Source organism: Aplysia californica, unplaced genomic scaffold (genome assembly GCF_000002075.1).
Source record: "Aplysia californica isolate F4 #8 unplaced genomic scaffold, AplCal3.0 scaffold00783, whole genome shotgun sequence".
In the NCBI taxonomy this organism is placed as follows: Eukaryota; Metazoa; Mollusca; class Gastropoda; order Aplysiida; family Aplysiidae; genus Aplysia; species Aplysia californica.
In genome coordinates, this window is record NW_004798053.1 from 135,131 (window position 1) to 152,718 (window position 17,588).

The following is a 17,588-nucleotide window of genomic DNA, read 5'->3' on the forward strand; positions in this document are numbered from 1 at the left end:
CCCTCCTTTGTTGTTTTGACCCCTGAGGATTCAATCTTAGCACCTGTCTCGTATCACTCATCATTATCTTACTTAACACATGTCTAAATCATTAACCACTTTAACAATACCTGAAACTGAGCCGAGATTTCTTTTCTTCTCTCGTCCTCCTCACGAGCTCGTTTTATGCTCTCATCCTGAAAACAAATACCAATACATTTTAAAAAAAAAAAAATTTTTTTCAATCACAAATCATTTAACAAAGATGCACTTTGTCACAACAAGCAAACGGGAGGCAGAAGAAGATCATAATAACATTACACAAGAGTTCAACCTCAAAGGAACAATAAAATATACATAGCTATCCAAGAACGAAACAAGCCGAATCACTAAAAAAACTTTATATCCATTGTGGTGTTAAAAATATTTTTTTTAAATTGCATTTATTCATTTTTTTTAAGTCATTAAACAACACTGAGTAATGGTTCAAAAAAGAAAAAAGAAATTTAGAACAAGTTTTCTTGACTATTATTTTTTCAAAGAAACCTCTGACACATCATACAGTCCTTCTGAATTCCTTTTTCTGTCACCACCCTCTCTTTCAATTGTATTACAATTTACTGTCCATGGATCAGATAATGCACGTAACAGTTTTACAGCACTTGCAATAAAAAATAGGTCATACAAGTGCCAAAACTTAAAGTAACATACAAAAAAAAAAAAAAAAAAAGGCTGAGAGATAAGGACGAGAGTTTATGGTAGGAAAGAAAGAGCATACTACATCAGAGCACCCATCAACCACCTGCAAGTACCTGGTTGATAACAATTAAGAGTGAAAGACGGAAAAACGTGAAATGTGCTATCAACATAATGACATGTATTGCCTCGGACAGAGACAAATGGATGAAATACACTGGAGACTGTCATCCACTACACTAGATGGGGGTCCCGAATCTACATACAGTGGAGTCCGCTTAAACCAAAATCTGCAGGACCGCCCGATTTAGCCAGGTTTTTGGTTTAGAGAGATAGTTCATAAAACGAAAAAACAAAAAACAAAAAATCTGAGGTTCTATTTTCTTTCGGTTTACAGCTCTTTTTTAGGATTGATCGTGTTCAGTTTAAGCAGACTCAACTGTATAATATACATCCTTACAGAGCACAGCAGTAGGTTAAAATCAAAGTCTTCATCACTCACCTTGATGATCTTATTCTGCTTCTGGAGCTCCCGGCACAAGGACTCCAGTTTACTTTTGGCCATCATAGCCTTGGTGTGCTCTGACTGCAGCTGATCTTTTTCTCGCATGACCTGCAGCAAGTTTTTAAGCATGAATGGAGACAGGGTGCTTTTGTTTTCCTACAGAAGATAATGACAGGTGGGGGCTGCTGTTCTCTTTTCTTTTTTAGTGTGTTTTAGAGCACTTGCAACACAATTAGGTCATATAAATGCCGAAGATCACAGGTGTTATAAGAGAGTAACAAACACAAAAAAGAAGGAGTAGTAATATATATGATAGATGTTTGGAACGACAGAAGTAGCTAAACACACCAGAGCATCCGCCAACCACCCATGGATGTTGTTCTATGCGGGCTTTGTGCCCTTCATGACACAAATACAAATAACGATGATTCATTTGACCAAATGAAGCCAATCAGAGGGCACCTAATACAGAAGGAAATTTTTTTCCACAGGCATTATCACATTATTTTGGACTACTGGTGTATTTCATCTTCACTGCAAAAAACAGGGTGTGCATAGCAGGTGGAAAAGGGGGGAACCAAAAACAATCCGGTTTTTCAAAGTCCACCTACTTGTGACCCTGTGGGACCAGCTACTGCAAGCTTATAATACTTGTACAATCATCAAAATGTTACTGTGGAGAAATAGACTAAACTGTGGAACTCATCCTCCAGCAGTACAAAACACACATGGCCCTTAGACATGAAAAATGGCCAATTTCATTAGCACTCTCGAGAGAAGCCATTTACATTTTTTCAAAATGTGGGTGTTTTTCAGTCCCCATCAATACAATTTACACCATTTAGGCATTGACCTTGTCTGTCAGCAGGGCCCAGTCGGGCTGAGAGATACAACATCTCAGCAGAAAGATTGAGATATTCATTAAAAATTCTCCCCACTTGGGAATCTAACCTGGGTCTCCTGCATGAGACAGGCAGGCACCTAACCGCTACACCACAGACGCCCGCAGAGCTGTGTGGACCAGTACTGAAACTAAGCAGGATGACTAAGTATATGATAGAGATATAAATCAGTCTTTAAGTGTGATGGGATCAAGAATACCAAAAGCTTAGGCTCTCGGACTCACAACCATAAGGTCGTGGGTTCGAATCCCATCAGTGGCCCGACGTTGTGTCCTTGGGAAAGGCACTTTGCACAAATTTTCCTCACTTCACCCAGGTGGAAAAGGGTACCCAGCTATAGACAGTGAACAATCTTGTCAGTTTGATAGTGTTTGAGCGTGTGAAATCCGCAGCTTGCACTGTATGCTTCCGCGGAAGCTGAGAATGTTTCTGAGTGTTGTCAGGGGGTCTGCTAGGGTAATAATAGTAGTAAAGCGCATAGAGCATGCTCTTGAGCATGGATATGCGCTATATAAATGAAATTATTATAATTATTATTAATGATTCTCACCACGGCCATTGTTCTCTGCTGGGTCTTGAATGAGGTCTGCAGAACCCTGTGCTCCTCGTGCAGGTCAGCATACTTCTTACACAAGGCAGCCAGCTTTTCCTCAGGGCTCTGCAGGCTGTTTAGGGCTCGGAGGATGTACTCTGGGAACAAAGTTTAGAAGAAAAAACAATTGTACAAAAACTTTTTACCAGCCATTTGACATACAAGTCAACCACTCACTGTCAGGGAGAAAAGTGGTCATCTTAGACAAGGGATCCTCTTCTACAGCGTCATTATAATATTGTAAAAATGCAATGGGAAGGAGTGGTAAGTGGTCTTGGGCAGGCGGTCCTCAGAGTAGGTTGTTCGATTGAGTAATCTACTTCACGTAAGAGATAGGTTGCTTGAACCAAGCTCATCAGCAACCAACAGGGGAGGTGTAGGACACAACATTCCAGCAGAAAAATGGAAGAGACACAAGATAAAATTAACTCCACAACCAAGGAATCACATTCATGTCTTTTGTCTGCAAGGAGAAGAACCCAACCATTGCAATGCAAGTTAAAGCAGCAACAAAATCTGGGTGGGAAATGAAGAGAAGCTTACGGCAATTCTTGGCGTCATAGACAGGTCTTTGGGAAAGTTGAGTTCGGACAGCTCTAACAACCATAAAATTGTAATTTGAAAGAATGCTGATGATAGGAACAGTTTAAGGCAGCCACTATTACAGCCTTATCTCACGAGGCAGCAATTCAAAACCAAGCAAAAAAATATTTTAACTTAAAAGGCGCAGACAACAAAAAAGTAGTAACCAACATCAACCAGATGGGGCAACTCACAGAAAATCCAGAAACAGGACTATGTTAACACAGGGAGTCCCATGCTCATCTTTTTATTATTTGATACCCTTAAGATATGAATGGAAATGCAGACAACTGGACATTCTGATATCAGTTCCCACTCCATACTGCACCTCTCCCATGTTTTTTCATCTTGAAACCATATTTTTAAAAAACAATTTTTAAATAAATAATTTTTTTTAAAAATAAGTTTCCATTCAATAACTAAATTCTTTACACTGCTTTGGTTCAGTGTCTGATAGTCTCAGCAGTTCATATCAAAACAAATCCCTAAAAGAAGACAAAAGCAAATTTAGCACTCACCTATACTTTTATCCTCTTTCTTCTTGTTCTTTTTCTTCTCCTCCTTCTTGCTTTCTCTTGCAGACATTTTTCCCTTCGTGTCTGCCATTGATTTGGCTGCTGCTCCTGGTGCCATGGTGAGGACTGTCTTTCCAGCAGGTGCTGTGGCTGCAACTTTCTGCTGCTTCTGAGCATCATCGCTCAGGCTGTCAGAGCTACTCTGTAATGACAAATTGTTTGACTGTAAATGCTTTACGTTCCCATCAAATCAAATTATAAATACGTTATTTTAGAGGCTGGCTGTTTCAACCCTCTCTATCAGGGCCAAGAATGCTCTACAAAATAAGACTTTTCCTGAGTGTGAATCAAATCCACGTCTCTTAAAACATATTTCATGAAATGTCATTTTGATTGTTAGTCCATCTTTTTCATGATCATAGTACTCTTATATGTTCATAATGTGACTCGCAATAGTCAATGATTGTGTTGTAATGGTATATGTATGAAAGTCTCCTTACGAGTTAATGTAAATCCAAATAGTGTATGTATGCACATCCATGCATAAATATGTTTTTTGTGTTAAGATGAAGATATTGTGAAGTGCCTACATTTGTACTGTATGGAAATGGGCACTTTAGAAATGTTTATTATTATATTGTTATTATTAATAGAATAAAGAACACCACAAAAATTTTTAAGGGCAAACCCGAACACCACAAAATTTTAAAAGGGCAACACACCTCCCCCCCCCCCCCCTCACCCGTACACTACAATCTCAGGACCCAATACCTGCATGACAGGAGAGGCCTGCCCAGAGTCCCCGTTCACCGGGGTGTTGGTGGGAGCCACTGCTGCCTCCAGATTGCCCTCATCCGTATCTCCATCCTCATCCTCTTCTGAGTCTACATCTTCCAAGAGGTCAGCAGCAAGGGTATCCTGGTTATCTAGGCTGTAAAGGGAGAACATTTTTTAGTTTATGATCAATAGGAAAACACCTTTAAAGAAACTGACTGCTAACACAATAGAACATGCCTAAACAACTACATCTGTCCAAATAAAAATCACCTTTACAAACAAACACTTCCCACTTCTTCCCTTGTTTTTTTTTTTTATAAAGGGAACACAATAAATAAAAAGAAATTAGAGTTAGAAATACATGAAAGAAAAAAAAAAGGAATGAAGTTTTCCCCACTGTCATAACCAGAATCAAATGTTTAACCCACTGATGTTTTTTTTCTCCAGCAAAACAAACTACTGAATGTATTTTTCCTTTTTCAACTACAACTGGGAAAATATCTAGTCACTGCCACTATGAATCACATATTATAACAATTAGCAATTTGCAAAGAGTATCATTTCCAACAAATTTTTTTCCTGAAGATTCGTATCATATCATGATTTCATTCAAACAGGGGACTCCTTGGTTTTTTAATTTGAGTTCAGAGTAAATGTCACACACACAAACATAAAAAGTGAAAAATGTGCTCTCCCTAGCCCGCTTATTAACTCAACATGCCTACACCACATCAATAGAAGAGTGAAACAAACAGGGAAACAGGTCCCTTCCCTTTTCAACATACCATTCTTTAGCAGCCTGCTCCAGAAGATCACTGCCAGTGTCCAGAGTGCCAATGCCATTCATGGCTTCTGTTGGTGGCGGTTGTGTCTCTACAGTAGAGTCACCAGTCGACATCTTGGAGATCTTCTGCTCCTCGGATTCCTTACTTGTACAAGCTTCTATGGAGCTTTCCTTTTCCTTAGCGAAAGCACTTCTATCGTCACTGTCTTGACTATGGGAACAAAATGTCTGCTCACTGGTTTGAATCAAATCTTTCTTGTCTTTGACTTCACCAACAGTGTCTGCCAAATCTCTTTCCTTGTGATCACACTCAGTTATCTTTTCCAGTTCTTGAGAGTCACTAATAACCTCTGTTTCTATAGAACCTGTCCTAGAATCCTGCACTTGTTCAGAGCTGTCTTGTCCTTCAGGTTTGCATTCAAACTTCGACTCTTCAGCTGCGACTGACTTATCCACAGGTTCTTTTGCTGTTGAATCACCCTTTAATTGTTTGAGGAGCGAGATGTCACTTGCGCTGGTGTCTGTAGTATCTCTTTCCTGCTCTGAACAAACCACGTTGAGTGGCTCTACTTGCACTAATGGCACTTGAACCTCAGAGACTAGATCTTCAACAACACAACCCTCAGTTGGTAGTGGCTGTTGCGTACAACCAGAAAGTGATTCCTTTGTCTTGGACTGACTCGAAAATTCCACCAAAGATTCTTCAAAGTCGGCCTGGACACCGTCTTCCTCCGAAAGAATGTGCGAGTCTTCTTGGGCTGAAGGTTTAGCTTCCTTTAAATTCTCTTCCTCTTGCTCAGCACTGTCGGGAGCAGAATCTATTATGACTGGAACACTATCTTCTCGACACCCTTCAGGAATATCTGGACAACAGTGCCTTTCCTCTTTAGGTAACTGCTCAGTACAGGAGACCAAAGTATCCTTAAAATCAGGAGGTGCCTGTGTAGAACCCACAGAGTTTGCTTTAGCCTCTGGCTGACGATGTCCAACTTTCACCTGTTTTGGGCTGCCACAAATAGATACTTCTTCCGTGGTCTGTGGACAAAGGGAGAAAATGGGTCATGAGAAAACACCATAAAATGCACAAAACCAGACATGTCTTCCTTATATGCTATGAAGAATTTTTTAAAAATTTAAATGTAGGTGCTTTATGCACCCATCAACATAATTTAGATAATTTAGAAGGCAAGCCTTGACCATGTCTATCGGGAACAACTCTGTTTGAGAGGGGTGCAATGTCCTCCCATAAAGATAGAGATAGTCAATAAAAATTTCACAAACACTGGAATTGAATGTCTAAATGACAGACACTGGTACCCAGAGCTTAGCATAGAGAAGAAGGAAAAAAAAAGAAGGTAGAAACAGCACATGGAAGAACATCCAATCAATAATGAGCATCTTGCACAGATGTGCATGAGCTATTTGGGTTTTCGTTACCAACAAATGGGTTATAATACCTCCTCCAGGAACACAGTGCACCCAGTTGTTACCTCTTAATCCAAAACATACTGCATGGAAGGAGATGGGAGAAATTACAGATTTATATACAGGCTTGTCAACTTGTTTAAACACTAATCAAGGACCCAGGACACCTACCATTAAATATTATATTAGATAACAATGAACAAAATATCATCAAGTGGGACTGGTTTTGGTGCAGTAGGCTAAAACATCCTCTCAAATTTCCGATTGCCAAATCTGGGACAGTCCTGGTATATTTGGGACTGTTGGCAAACCTGTGTTTATTAAACAACTTTGGCCTGGTAAGGCTACAGTCAACCCTGACCACATGTCCAAGACAATCAGTGCACCTGAACAAACGACTACTTTCCCTTCCAACTTGCCCCCCCTTACATTTTTAAAAATGTAATAATGACTGTCCAAAACGTTCACCTAAGGCAATCGCTGCACTCCTCTACAATGGGTGGCTGTCCTAGCTGGACAATTTCAAAAGTACTCAGGATGTTTGTGGTGAGTCAACACAATTGTTACTTTGACCACGTTCTGTCACAAAGTTTGTAGTTTGAGTAAAGAGAGGCACACTGACACAATAATGGTCATTCAGTGCTGGGAAAAGCAAAACGGACAGACGGAAAAACACCAAAAGGGAAAGAAAAGAAGTAGGACCTGCCAGTATCGCCCTCCAACCACCTAACAGTGTAACATAAATAGGTCATATAAGTGCCGGAGATTAAAGAGGTTACTAGAGAGTAATCTACAAAGAAAAGAAGGAGGAGAGATAAGGACAATAAACGTTTGATAGAGAAGAAGGAGCTAATTACACCAGAGCACCTGCTAACCACCCACAAGATATATATGGACAACAGTAACCCTTGAAAAAAAGTTGAAAGGGCAGACCAGACAGAATATTTCTCAACCACCCGTGTAATCACTGACTGATTGAATGTAAATGGTTTTTTTAACTCATCAGCATAATTTACATCATTAGGGCGCTGCCTGCTCCCTGTCTGTCTGTCTGTTTGTCAGGGTCAAACTCGGCAGAGTTGGATGGATTCTCAGCAGAAAGACAGAAATGCCCCATGAAATGAATTTCCTCAAATGGGATTCAGACTCCAGAAATTTTGCATGCAATTCCACGAGCAAAAATAGGTATGACATAAAAAACACAGGTGTAATCACTGAGGACACAGAAAAGAAACACTTCTGGCTACAATGCTGAAACAAGCTTTAGAAACTGTGTGCCCTCAAATCCAAATTTGGTATTCAGCTTCTGTACAGAGTGCACATATCTATAAGAATTAAAACTCCCAGCCAAAGACAAAGATAAAGAAAAAATCTTCTTGGTTCTGGGTGACATCATTTATAAAACTCACTTGATTTTCAGAACAAAAGAAGTTCAGGCATCTCCACATTTTGTCACAATGTGCACAATAGAAAAGTCAATAGTTTCCTCACATTGTTGGAACTTTTCACTCCAGCCTTGAGGCCCGAAAATAATCATCTATGTCTTTCAGTACAAACACACTAAATTCCCATAGGAAAAAAGTGAAAGAATATCACTGATACAAAATCAGTATGAACAGCTGAATACTTATTGAGTGAAGAAGGTAAACATAGACGGTACACAATACACATCTTTTTGAGAGGCCTGTTTGGGAAACAACACTTAAGTGATATAAATTGATTACTCCACAAAGTAAGTCATGAAAGATCACCTAATATGCCTGTGCTGAACACCTATTATATTAAATACAAAGTTAGTAACAGCCCTGACAAGTTCACGTTTTAAGAATTCACCATGAGATATTTATTTTTACTTGGAACTTGTGGCAAAGCCACTCCTTACGTCAGATTAAAAAAGGAAAAATAATCCTAAAACGAAATTATGAAACATCATGTTTTCAAAATGAAATTGTAAAAAAAGCAAAAGAAAATGAAGCAAAACAGATGAACTGAAACTGATGAGTAGGGAGGACAGGGATTGAAAACTAATCCAACACTAGTTACACACGAGGGATATACAGTGTAACAGTTTGAAACCACGTGCTCTAGTTTCCCCCACTATTTCTCTTTTGTGCCCGTCTTTTCCTTTCACTCCCCCCTACATACAACCAGGTGAGTGTGAGTGTGAGTGTGCGCACGTGTGTATGTGTGTGTGTAGTAGTAGCAGTAGCGGCAGCAGGATCCTAGCATAGCAGTATTGCCCAGGGGAACAAGGAGCTGAAGGGGACTGGCGAAGCCTGCCTGACGGGGGAGGAGAGAGGACGTGAACACACGGCAGGCAGATTCTGGAGATAATAGATCAGAATGATTCCCGGAATGCGTTGGCCTACCTGGCGAGGAGGACCGACCTTCCGGAGACCTAGTGGAGGCAGGTAACGGCGAGTCAGCATGATCATGTCTACATTTTACCAGTAAAGTACTGTAAAGGGTTATCTTATGACCATGGTCACGTTGAAAACAAGGAGCATAAAAGCAAACCACTCCACGTGGCCCTCAAACTGTGTGTGGGACTGCCAAAAATTTTAAAGCACAGTACCGTAGCACAGTAGTGTAAACGACGATTCATTGCGATGAGGTTAACGGCTAGTCACAGCAACTGCCACATTCCACCAGATTTGTTTCAGTTGAAAAAAAGCAGCGCATCGTTTAAGAAAGTAAGAGATTCACGGCACTTGCAAAACAATTTTAGATCAAATTTTAAGAGCCGAAGATTAGAGGTGTTTCTGGGGAGTTACATACCACAAAAAAGAGAAGGGGTAAAAACGATAGATATTTGATAGGAAATACGGACCAAACAACAAGAGCATTCGCCAACCACCCGGCAGTAAAGACAACAGTAATGTTGAAAACAAGGAGCAGAAGCAAACCACACCACGACGCCCTAAAACTGCGTGCGACACTGTCCAAAAAAAAACCCCACAAGAAAAGCACAGTAGTGTAAGCGGCGATTCGTCGAGATGCAGGGTTAACGGCTGGTCACAGCAACTGATTCTGCCAGATTTAGATTTTGTTTTGTTTTTGTAAAGTGTTTTACGGCGCTCACAACTGCATAGGTCATATGAGCGCGCGGGACACCCCTGATATTTCCAGTTGGTAGGAAATTTTGAATTTTGCCCGGGTGGCGGCCGAAGCCTACTCTTATCGATTTTAGACCACCAAGGGATCTTTAACGTGCGCAACTTGCACACGGGCCCTCCGAGATTTTTCGCCCTTGTCCGAGAAGGCTAGGTGTAGATCTTTCCTACCAGAAGATCAGGGGTGTGGCAGAAAGACAGCAGTAAGGAGGAACCAAGGAGTAGCAGTAGAAAGGCTGCATAAAGAGTCAGGAGCCCAGAGGAGGGGGCAAAGGAGGCGAGGGGGTGGGGGCAGAAAGTGGAAATGAAAGCAGATAACAGAACATTGCTAGAGAGCAGGAAAGGAGGTGAAAGGAGACTATTTTAGAGAAGAAAATGTTTCGGTCGCTACCCGGATTCGAACCCGGGACCTTTGAATGAGAGGCCAACACCTTAACCTCTAGGCCACGAGAGCCCCCAGATTTAGATTGAGAAAAGAGCAGCACATCGTTTAGTTCAAAGTTTTATGGCACTTGCAACAAAATTAGGTAATTTAGGTGCCGTAGAGTATATGGGTTACTGGGAGAGTAACATACGATCAAAAGAAGGAAAGACAAGGACGACAGATGTTTGACAGAAAAGGCGCACCCGCCAACCACCCACGCAGCATATCGGCTTCATTTATTAGAGCTAGACAACACAGATTCAACAAAGTGGGGAAACAGTAGGACCTACCAAAGGCACCCAGTTACCACCCACTCTTCGTTAAGAACGTGGTACGTCAATAGAAGCACCGACAATAATAGAAAGAAGAAGGCCACAAGACCATGCCCACTCGCAAAGCTGTCAAGACTATTCTATGAAAGAAAATCGGGCTGGCCCCGACTGTATCAAATTTAATAGGCAATATGCACAGGGTATATGTATTGTCAAACGATCCTGTGGGGATCACAAAAAGAAAAGACTCGCATCAGCCGGCCCCGTACCTTGTTGCGCGCACATGTGTCTATTTGTGTGTGTGTGTGTGTGTGTGTGTGCGTGTGTGCGTGCGTGTGCGCGTGCGTGAGAGATCTTTTTTTTTTCTCTATTCAATACAACTAAGGGTTTCAATTGGTCGCTTTTAAGCACAAGGGGGCTATCCCGAAAAATGCGGTTTTTAGAAAATCGAAGGTAAAGTTTTTACCGAAGTTAAAGTTTTTACCCCTTGTTCAGTTTCTATAAAAGACAAGGAGAGTTTTTTCTATAACAAAAAACAAATATACACACCAATGAAACCAAATTTCTCCTATAGGTAGGGCAATGCCCACTTTTGTTGAATGTCAAGATTTCTGAAAACCCCCGAAATCTGGGTTAGAAGCTAGCCCGTTTGTCCAGCCACCAATTGATTTTGGGCTTTTGCGGCACTGTCGCAACTTATTATGACCATAACTTATATACAAGCAGTCGTTGAGTATGGTCAGAGAGGGTTTACAGTAATATGGTGAAACACAATTATAACGGCCAATTTAGTGAGGGTGCAACTCGAAACCACAATAATGTGCTTAACAGCTCCCAGGGAGGAAAGAGTTTCAACAAAGGTCGATCTATGGTTTGATACAGTTCAAAGCTGAAGCCCTTTTCATCGCTACAACTAGTTCATCACTATACATTTTATTTCAATCCAGAGGAACAGTACGTTGTGTGAAACACGTCTATCGCTTCATATATATCGTTATGGCATATAATATAGTTTCATAATATAGACGGTAGCCAAATCAAAATTTTAACCACAAATTACATAGTGTATTGATTCTCTCTCTCTCTCTCTCTCTCTCTCTCTCTCTCTCTCTCTCTCTCTCTCTCTCTCTCTCTCTCTCTCTCTCCTTGCTAATATACACCCACACAACACAGCAGGCTTAAAAGAAGTAAAAACGAAGCAAAGATGAAGAAAAAGCCTCTCTACAAGCAAACACGGTCCAAGTCATCCAGGGTGACCTATTTCTTTCTCCGTTGTCCTTTCTGCACGTGCTTCTCTTTTTAGTGCCCCCCCCCCCCCCCCTCAACCCCCGACGATCATAATAACAAGCCCCATACTTTCTTAACCCCTCCCCCCTCACATCAACACGCATCCATTCCCGTTTGAGCGTTCTGTGTCAAAACGTAAGCCCTCTACACTTTGCCCTTGATTTGAAAGGGGGAAAAGGTTTGCTCTTCATATGCCATGCGTGTGGAACACACAGGTGTGGACGTCAGCAACCCCTCCTCCCCCCCCCCCCTCTCTCTCTCTCTCTCTCTCTCTCTCTCTCTCTCTCTCTCTCTCTCACGCGAGCATCCACACACACACACACACGCACACTTACACACAAATAGACGCATACGGCAGAGCGCCTCGTGAGCATTTCACTGCATCACCAGCTCTCGGCAAACATAAGCACACTCACGTAAACACAATAATATACAAAAACACCCCAAGCGCATATCCATCTTCCCCATCTCTTACAAGTACATGTGTGTAAACACACTTTTGATTTTCCTTCCTTCTTCAAACACGTTCGACCAAACACATACAGGCACGTACGTATACTTGCAAAAAATGCACACACAAAAAACCCCACAAGGAAAGAAGTTTTAGTCCCTTCTTTAGCCATCCACCTGTGGGGTAAATAGATGCTATTGTGGAACAAAACAAACAACAAACAATTCAACTCTATTGAACTCAAGTAAAATTGTGGGTGTAAAATCTAGTTATACATTATTTGCCAAAGCATCACACCCGGAGAGAGAGAGAGAGAGAGAGAGAGAGAGAGAGAGAGAGAGAGAGAGAGAGAGAGAGAGAGAGAGAGAGAGAGGGGGGGGGGCGCAAACACACATGGTTGAATATGCTGCAATTCTAGCACTCACGGGAGGAAGGTACGATGTGCGCCTGTTATGCATGCACGCTACCTGAGAGAGAGAGAGAGAGAGAGAGAGAGAGAGAGAGAGAGAGAGAGAGAGAGAGAGAGAGAGAGAGAGAGAGAGAGAGAGACAGACAGAGACAGAGACACAGAGAGAGAGACAGACAGAGACAGAGAGAGAGAGAGACAGAGAGACAGAGAGACAGAGAGAGAGAGACAGAGAGAGAGAGAGAGAGAGGGGGGGGGGGGGCAGACAAAGAGACACAGAACACGCGTCCTGGTACAGGAAGACTAGCTGCTACAGTTCTCCGATGCTACCAAAAGAAACGTAAGAAGATGAGAACACCACGAAGCCATTGGAGCTGACGGCATGTGGGGGTGAATAACAGTGCACAACGTGTTCTGTAGGCCAGGAGCATCACAACACGCTAACAGTCAACACCGGCTAGGTCCAGGGACGACTCTTATGCTTTACTTTCATCAGGACTGCACAAAATGCTTTCTTCCGCCTCCATTGACACATTTTAGATCATTTAGAAGGCAGGCTACTTCGACCTGCCTTGAGGAGGAAACACAGCACCCCTGTTTTGTTTGTCTTGAGTTTGAGTCAGTGGCGGTCATTTAGTGTTGGGGGAAAAGTAAGACAGACAGACAGAATGAACAAAAGGAAAGTTAAGAAGTAGGACCTAGGCGCCCTAATTACGCATAGAGTAGGACCTATCAGAGGCGCCCTCCAACCACCCGCCAGCACTCTTATAGAGAGATACTGATCAGACACTTGATAAAATAAGTCATTCCGACGAGAGGACCCAACCCATTCTATCACTCTAGCTAGATGCTAGTTTTTTTTTAAACAGCCTCCTTAGTTACGTTTTAATAAGAGTTTTACAGCACTTGCAACACAATAATAAGGTCACATAAGTGCCGAAGAATAGATGTGTTACAAGAGAGTAACATACACAAAAAAGGAGGCGAGATAAGGACGATAGATGTTTGACAAGACAGAAAGAGCAAACCACACCAGAGTACCCACCAACCATCCACTAACGGCCTCCCGGAGACAAAAAAAACCCAAAAGAACACACTCCACGCGACATCATAACAATAAGAGAACATGAAATATGCCAAAACAATGGGCCGAAGGCGAGAATCTGAAACCCATAAAACGTTGGAACGATATTGTGATATTGTATGGTGCGTATTTGAATTAACAAAAGCACAGCAAGGGGAAAAGGCAAAACAGACAGACAGAAACAAAAGAAGTAAGACAGGTATCAGTGGCACCCTCCAACCACCCACATCGATATGAACAGCACGGAAAATCGAAACAAGAAAAAAAAACCCACACATCTAAAACAAGCAAAAACATAAATAAACCAAAATTATTATCAATAAATCAGCAACATGCTGTGATCTTGGCCAGAGTCAGACTCGGGCCAAAATCAAACTGACCCACTATGAATTCCTTAAAAAGTGGTCATCAACCCCATTTTAAAACCGAGGAAATTTCTATAGATTTTCAAATTAAAACAGCAAATAAATGTAATTATAGACAGCATTTGTTTTCTATAGAGCACAAATTCCTGTTCAACAGAAAGCCTTACAATCTATATTATTACCCCAGCAGACCTGATAGTGTATTAGTATTCCGAAACAATCTCAATTTCAAATCATGAGAAGCACACAGTGCAAGCTGCCATTTTATAGGCACTAAAACACTAACACTATGACAAGTTCTTTTGCTGTCTTTAGCTGGGTACCCATTTCCACCTGGGTGAAGTGAGGAAAATTTGTGTAAAGCACTTTTCCCAAACTATGGAAGTCAGGAATTATTTGAACAAATACCAAGACAAAACTCTTCAATACCAGTATCGTATCAAAAGTTACTCTATGTGTATGACATCTCTAACAACTATTTCCCTGGAGTATTTTTATGTGAAAGTGAAAATGTGAGTGCATGTAAACTTGAATCAGGTCTTTTATTACACTTTCTATTCTCGATTCAGGTGTAATAATTACAGTCAGATAAATAATCTATAGACCGGTAAAAAATTCATGGTGCAACTTATTGTCATATCTCCTAAATTATCGTTCCAGTTTTAAAGTTTTTGCACATTGACTTGTATCAATTTGTCAGATCAAGATTTTTGTAAACACTTGTTAGCTCTATTCAAGAAAATTCTTTTATAAATACTAATAATAAATCCCAGTGGGTGGTTTCAACAAATTTTAAAAGTAAAAGGTTAACAGCTAGGATAAATAGTACATTTCGCTTTTAAAAGCAAGTCGGTCATTTTTTCTAATCGCAAAAGATTATAAATGATTATTGAACGCAAGTTTTGGGAACTTTTAGCGCAAAAAAGTGTTCACTATAAAACTAATTTCTTATAACTAAGTTAGTTTTGCCACTAAAAACTGTCACTGGTGAGTTGTGACGTAGGCCATGCGTGTATGCAATATGTGTGTGAGAAGCGGCAAGTGCTGTGAACGATTTCATTTTCCGCTTGAAGGAGATTTGTAGTATTTTATATAAATTAACGAAGAAAAAGCTTTTTAATCTAGTCTCAAATGTTGTGGAAAAATATGATTCAGTTCAGTTAAGACAAATTGATACAAACTGCTGTGCAAAGTATGGGGTGGGTGACATTGATTCACCTATTAGAAAAAGATAATTGAGGATAAGTAGCACCACAAATTTTTGACCCCACAAAATCAAGTTAATAACATACACACACACACACACAACCCCCCCCCCCCCCCCCCCCCCCCCCCCCCCCTCCCCGTCACTCCTGATCAGTACAAAGTTGTAAGTGAAAGTGTGAAAGTGCATGTCTACCTCTAACTCATGCCATGACTTTCTCGAAAATACATTATCAATTGGTATTATAATTATCAGTCACAGTGAGATAAAATTGATAAATTATTTGGCAGTGTAGTTAATTGCGACAGAGTGATGTTGTGACAACTAACGCGGTGTTAATTGCGACAGAGCGAACACGGAGCTCTTTTTTGCATAGATGAATAACATATCTCTACAACTTCCGTTTTGCTTCCCAGCTAGGTCCTAGTTTTATCTAGTCCCCGCCTGACAAGATGGAAGGCTTTCTAGAGCAGGCATTCAAATCTTACGACGAATTTGACAAAACTTTTGCGAAATTTAAAGAAGAAAATTTTGTTGCCTTTAGGAACAAATCATCTGAAACAGTTCAGAAGGCGAACTTAAAGAGTGTGGCGCTTATATTAATCTCTTTTGTCGTGTATTGTTAATAGCGCCTGGGGGCGCGTGCTTAATCTACCGTGTTTCGATTTCAAGCATCACTATTGGAATTCTGAAATGTTATTAATATACACCAGAAACCTTGTAACCAATCAGTAGAGCATGGTTGACAGGTTGCAGTTGCTGCAAGTGTGAAATTTTATCGTGCGAAACACATCGATACAACGGATAATACGTCATGCCACTGACCAAACATGTCGTTCCATGCGGTATCTCCAAAGATTCTCTACTACACTATCTACATCTCCAAGGCCTTCTAAAACTAGTCTGTGGGTATCCCAGGATGTGATGACATCACACTTACTAAAATTAGCCGCCAATTAGACAGATCCGTCGTTCTACGTTTAGCCGCATGCCCTAGTATGGACATGCTGTCAGTTTGATGTCAGTTTCACGAAATAAATAATCTTCTAGATGCATTGTTATAATGATCATGTGTAAACTGTACTAGATCAGAACCACTCTCACCCCTGGGGCGATGCTACTGACTGAAGTGTCTTTAGGCCACTCCCAAAGGAGGGGACATTTAACATCTCGAGTTCTTAAGTACTGCAGAATTGTAACTCCACATGGGCTGATTCATTATTCAATGTCAAGCTCATTATAATATATTATATAACTGTGCCTGAACTGCAACAGTTTACAGGGAACTGCTGCCTTTTCTTTCCTTATCCTTACCACCGTCATTTTTCCTCTACTTCTTTTGCATGTTTGTCACACTTTTGTGACCCGCTATTTCCGGGGTGCCTTGATAGTCGAAGCAGACTTGGTGCATTTGAAGCTAGAGAGGTGAAACAGTGGACTTCTCTTTTGACATCCACCCCTTGGCGCTCATATGACCTTATGCAGTTGCGAGCGCCGTAAAACCTCTACTAAAAAAAGAGAGCCACTCTGTTGCAATTAACGCCCCATTAATTGTCACAGACTCACTCTGTCGCAATTAGAATTTACATAAACGCAGCGTTAGTTGTCACATCACTCTGTCACAATCAATCAATGACTACCAAATTATATACGAAGTGACTATTTCTCAGAACGCTCCGGAAAATAAACTTGATCTCTATATTTCTCCGAACGGTTTCCGTTCTCGAGATTTCTTGGTAAATTTGCGAGATTTAGGCGTCATCTTCCATTCAGCGAAGACTGGGAAGAAGCATTTTTTTTGCATCGAATTCAATTTCTAGAGCTAGAGATTTTTAAATGTCGAATATTCAGATACTTCAGCTGTGGTTAGGGCAATGTTCCCGGACTATACTTAATTTGAAAATGCCTTCAAAAGGTACTGCAAGAAAACAGGACTGCTTGACCTTGGCAGTAACCTATTTTGCATTATTATTTATAGTTAGTCAATCCTAAAGCAAAAACTAAAATCCTTCATGCAATTTTAAAAACGAAGTGTATACAGACCTGGTAACCGGGAACAAAGTCACGAAGTATACAGACCCGGTAGGGGAACTCTTTTGTGATTTCGGGAAGTTTCAGACCTCAGACCCGGTCACAGAATTCTACACTTCTAAGTGTAGAATTCTGTGGACCCGGTAGAAATCCTTTGTGTGTGTGTGTGTGTGTGTGAGAGAGAGAGAGAGAGA

The 17,588-nt window shown here is 41.0% G+C and overlaps 1 protein-coding gene across 2 annotated transcripts in view; it reads right to left on the bottom strand.

Annotated features, from left to right (window-relative positions):
• Nucleotides 1-17,588, bottom strand: part of LOC101845130 (alpha-taxilin) — a 38,325-nt gene that overhangs the window by 19,084 nt on the left and 1,653 nt on the right. The window contains exons 1-7 of one of the 2 annotated variants that reach the window (XM_013088656.2): nucleotides 8,167-8,254; nucleotides 5,334-6,367; nucleotides 4,543-4,702; nucleotides 3,775-3,973; nucleotides 2,633-2,772; nucleotides 1,178-1,288; nucleotides 111-176 (exon numbers count right to left, since the gene is read on the bottom strand). In XM_013088656.2, coding sequence (XP_012944110.1) covers nucleotides 111-176; nucleotides 1,178-1,288; nucleotides 2,633-2,772; nucleotides 3,775-3,973; nucleotides 4,543-4,702; nucleotides 5,334-6,367; nucleotides 8,167-8,205 — 1,749 coding nt within the window. In that variant the 5' untranslated portion in view covers nucleotides 8,206-8,254. Of the gene's footprint in view, nucleotides 1-110; nucleotides 177-1,177; nucleotides 1,289-2,632; nucleotides 2,773-3,774; nucleotides 3,974-4,542; nucleotides 4,703-5,333; nucleotides 6,368-8,166; nucleotides 8,255-17,588 lie in introns of those variants that run through there. The other variant, XM_013088657.2, reaches the window with a different exon arrangement.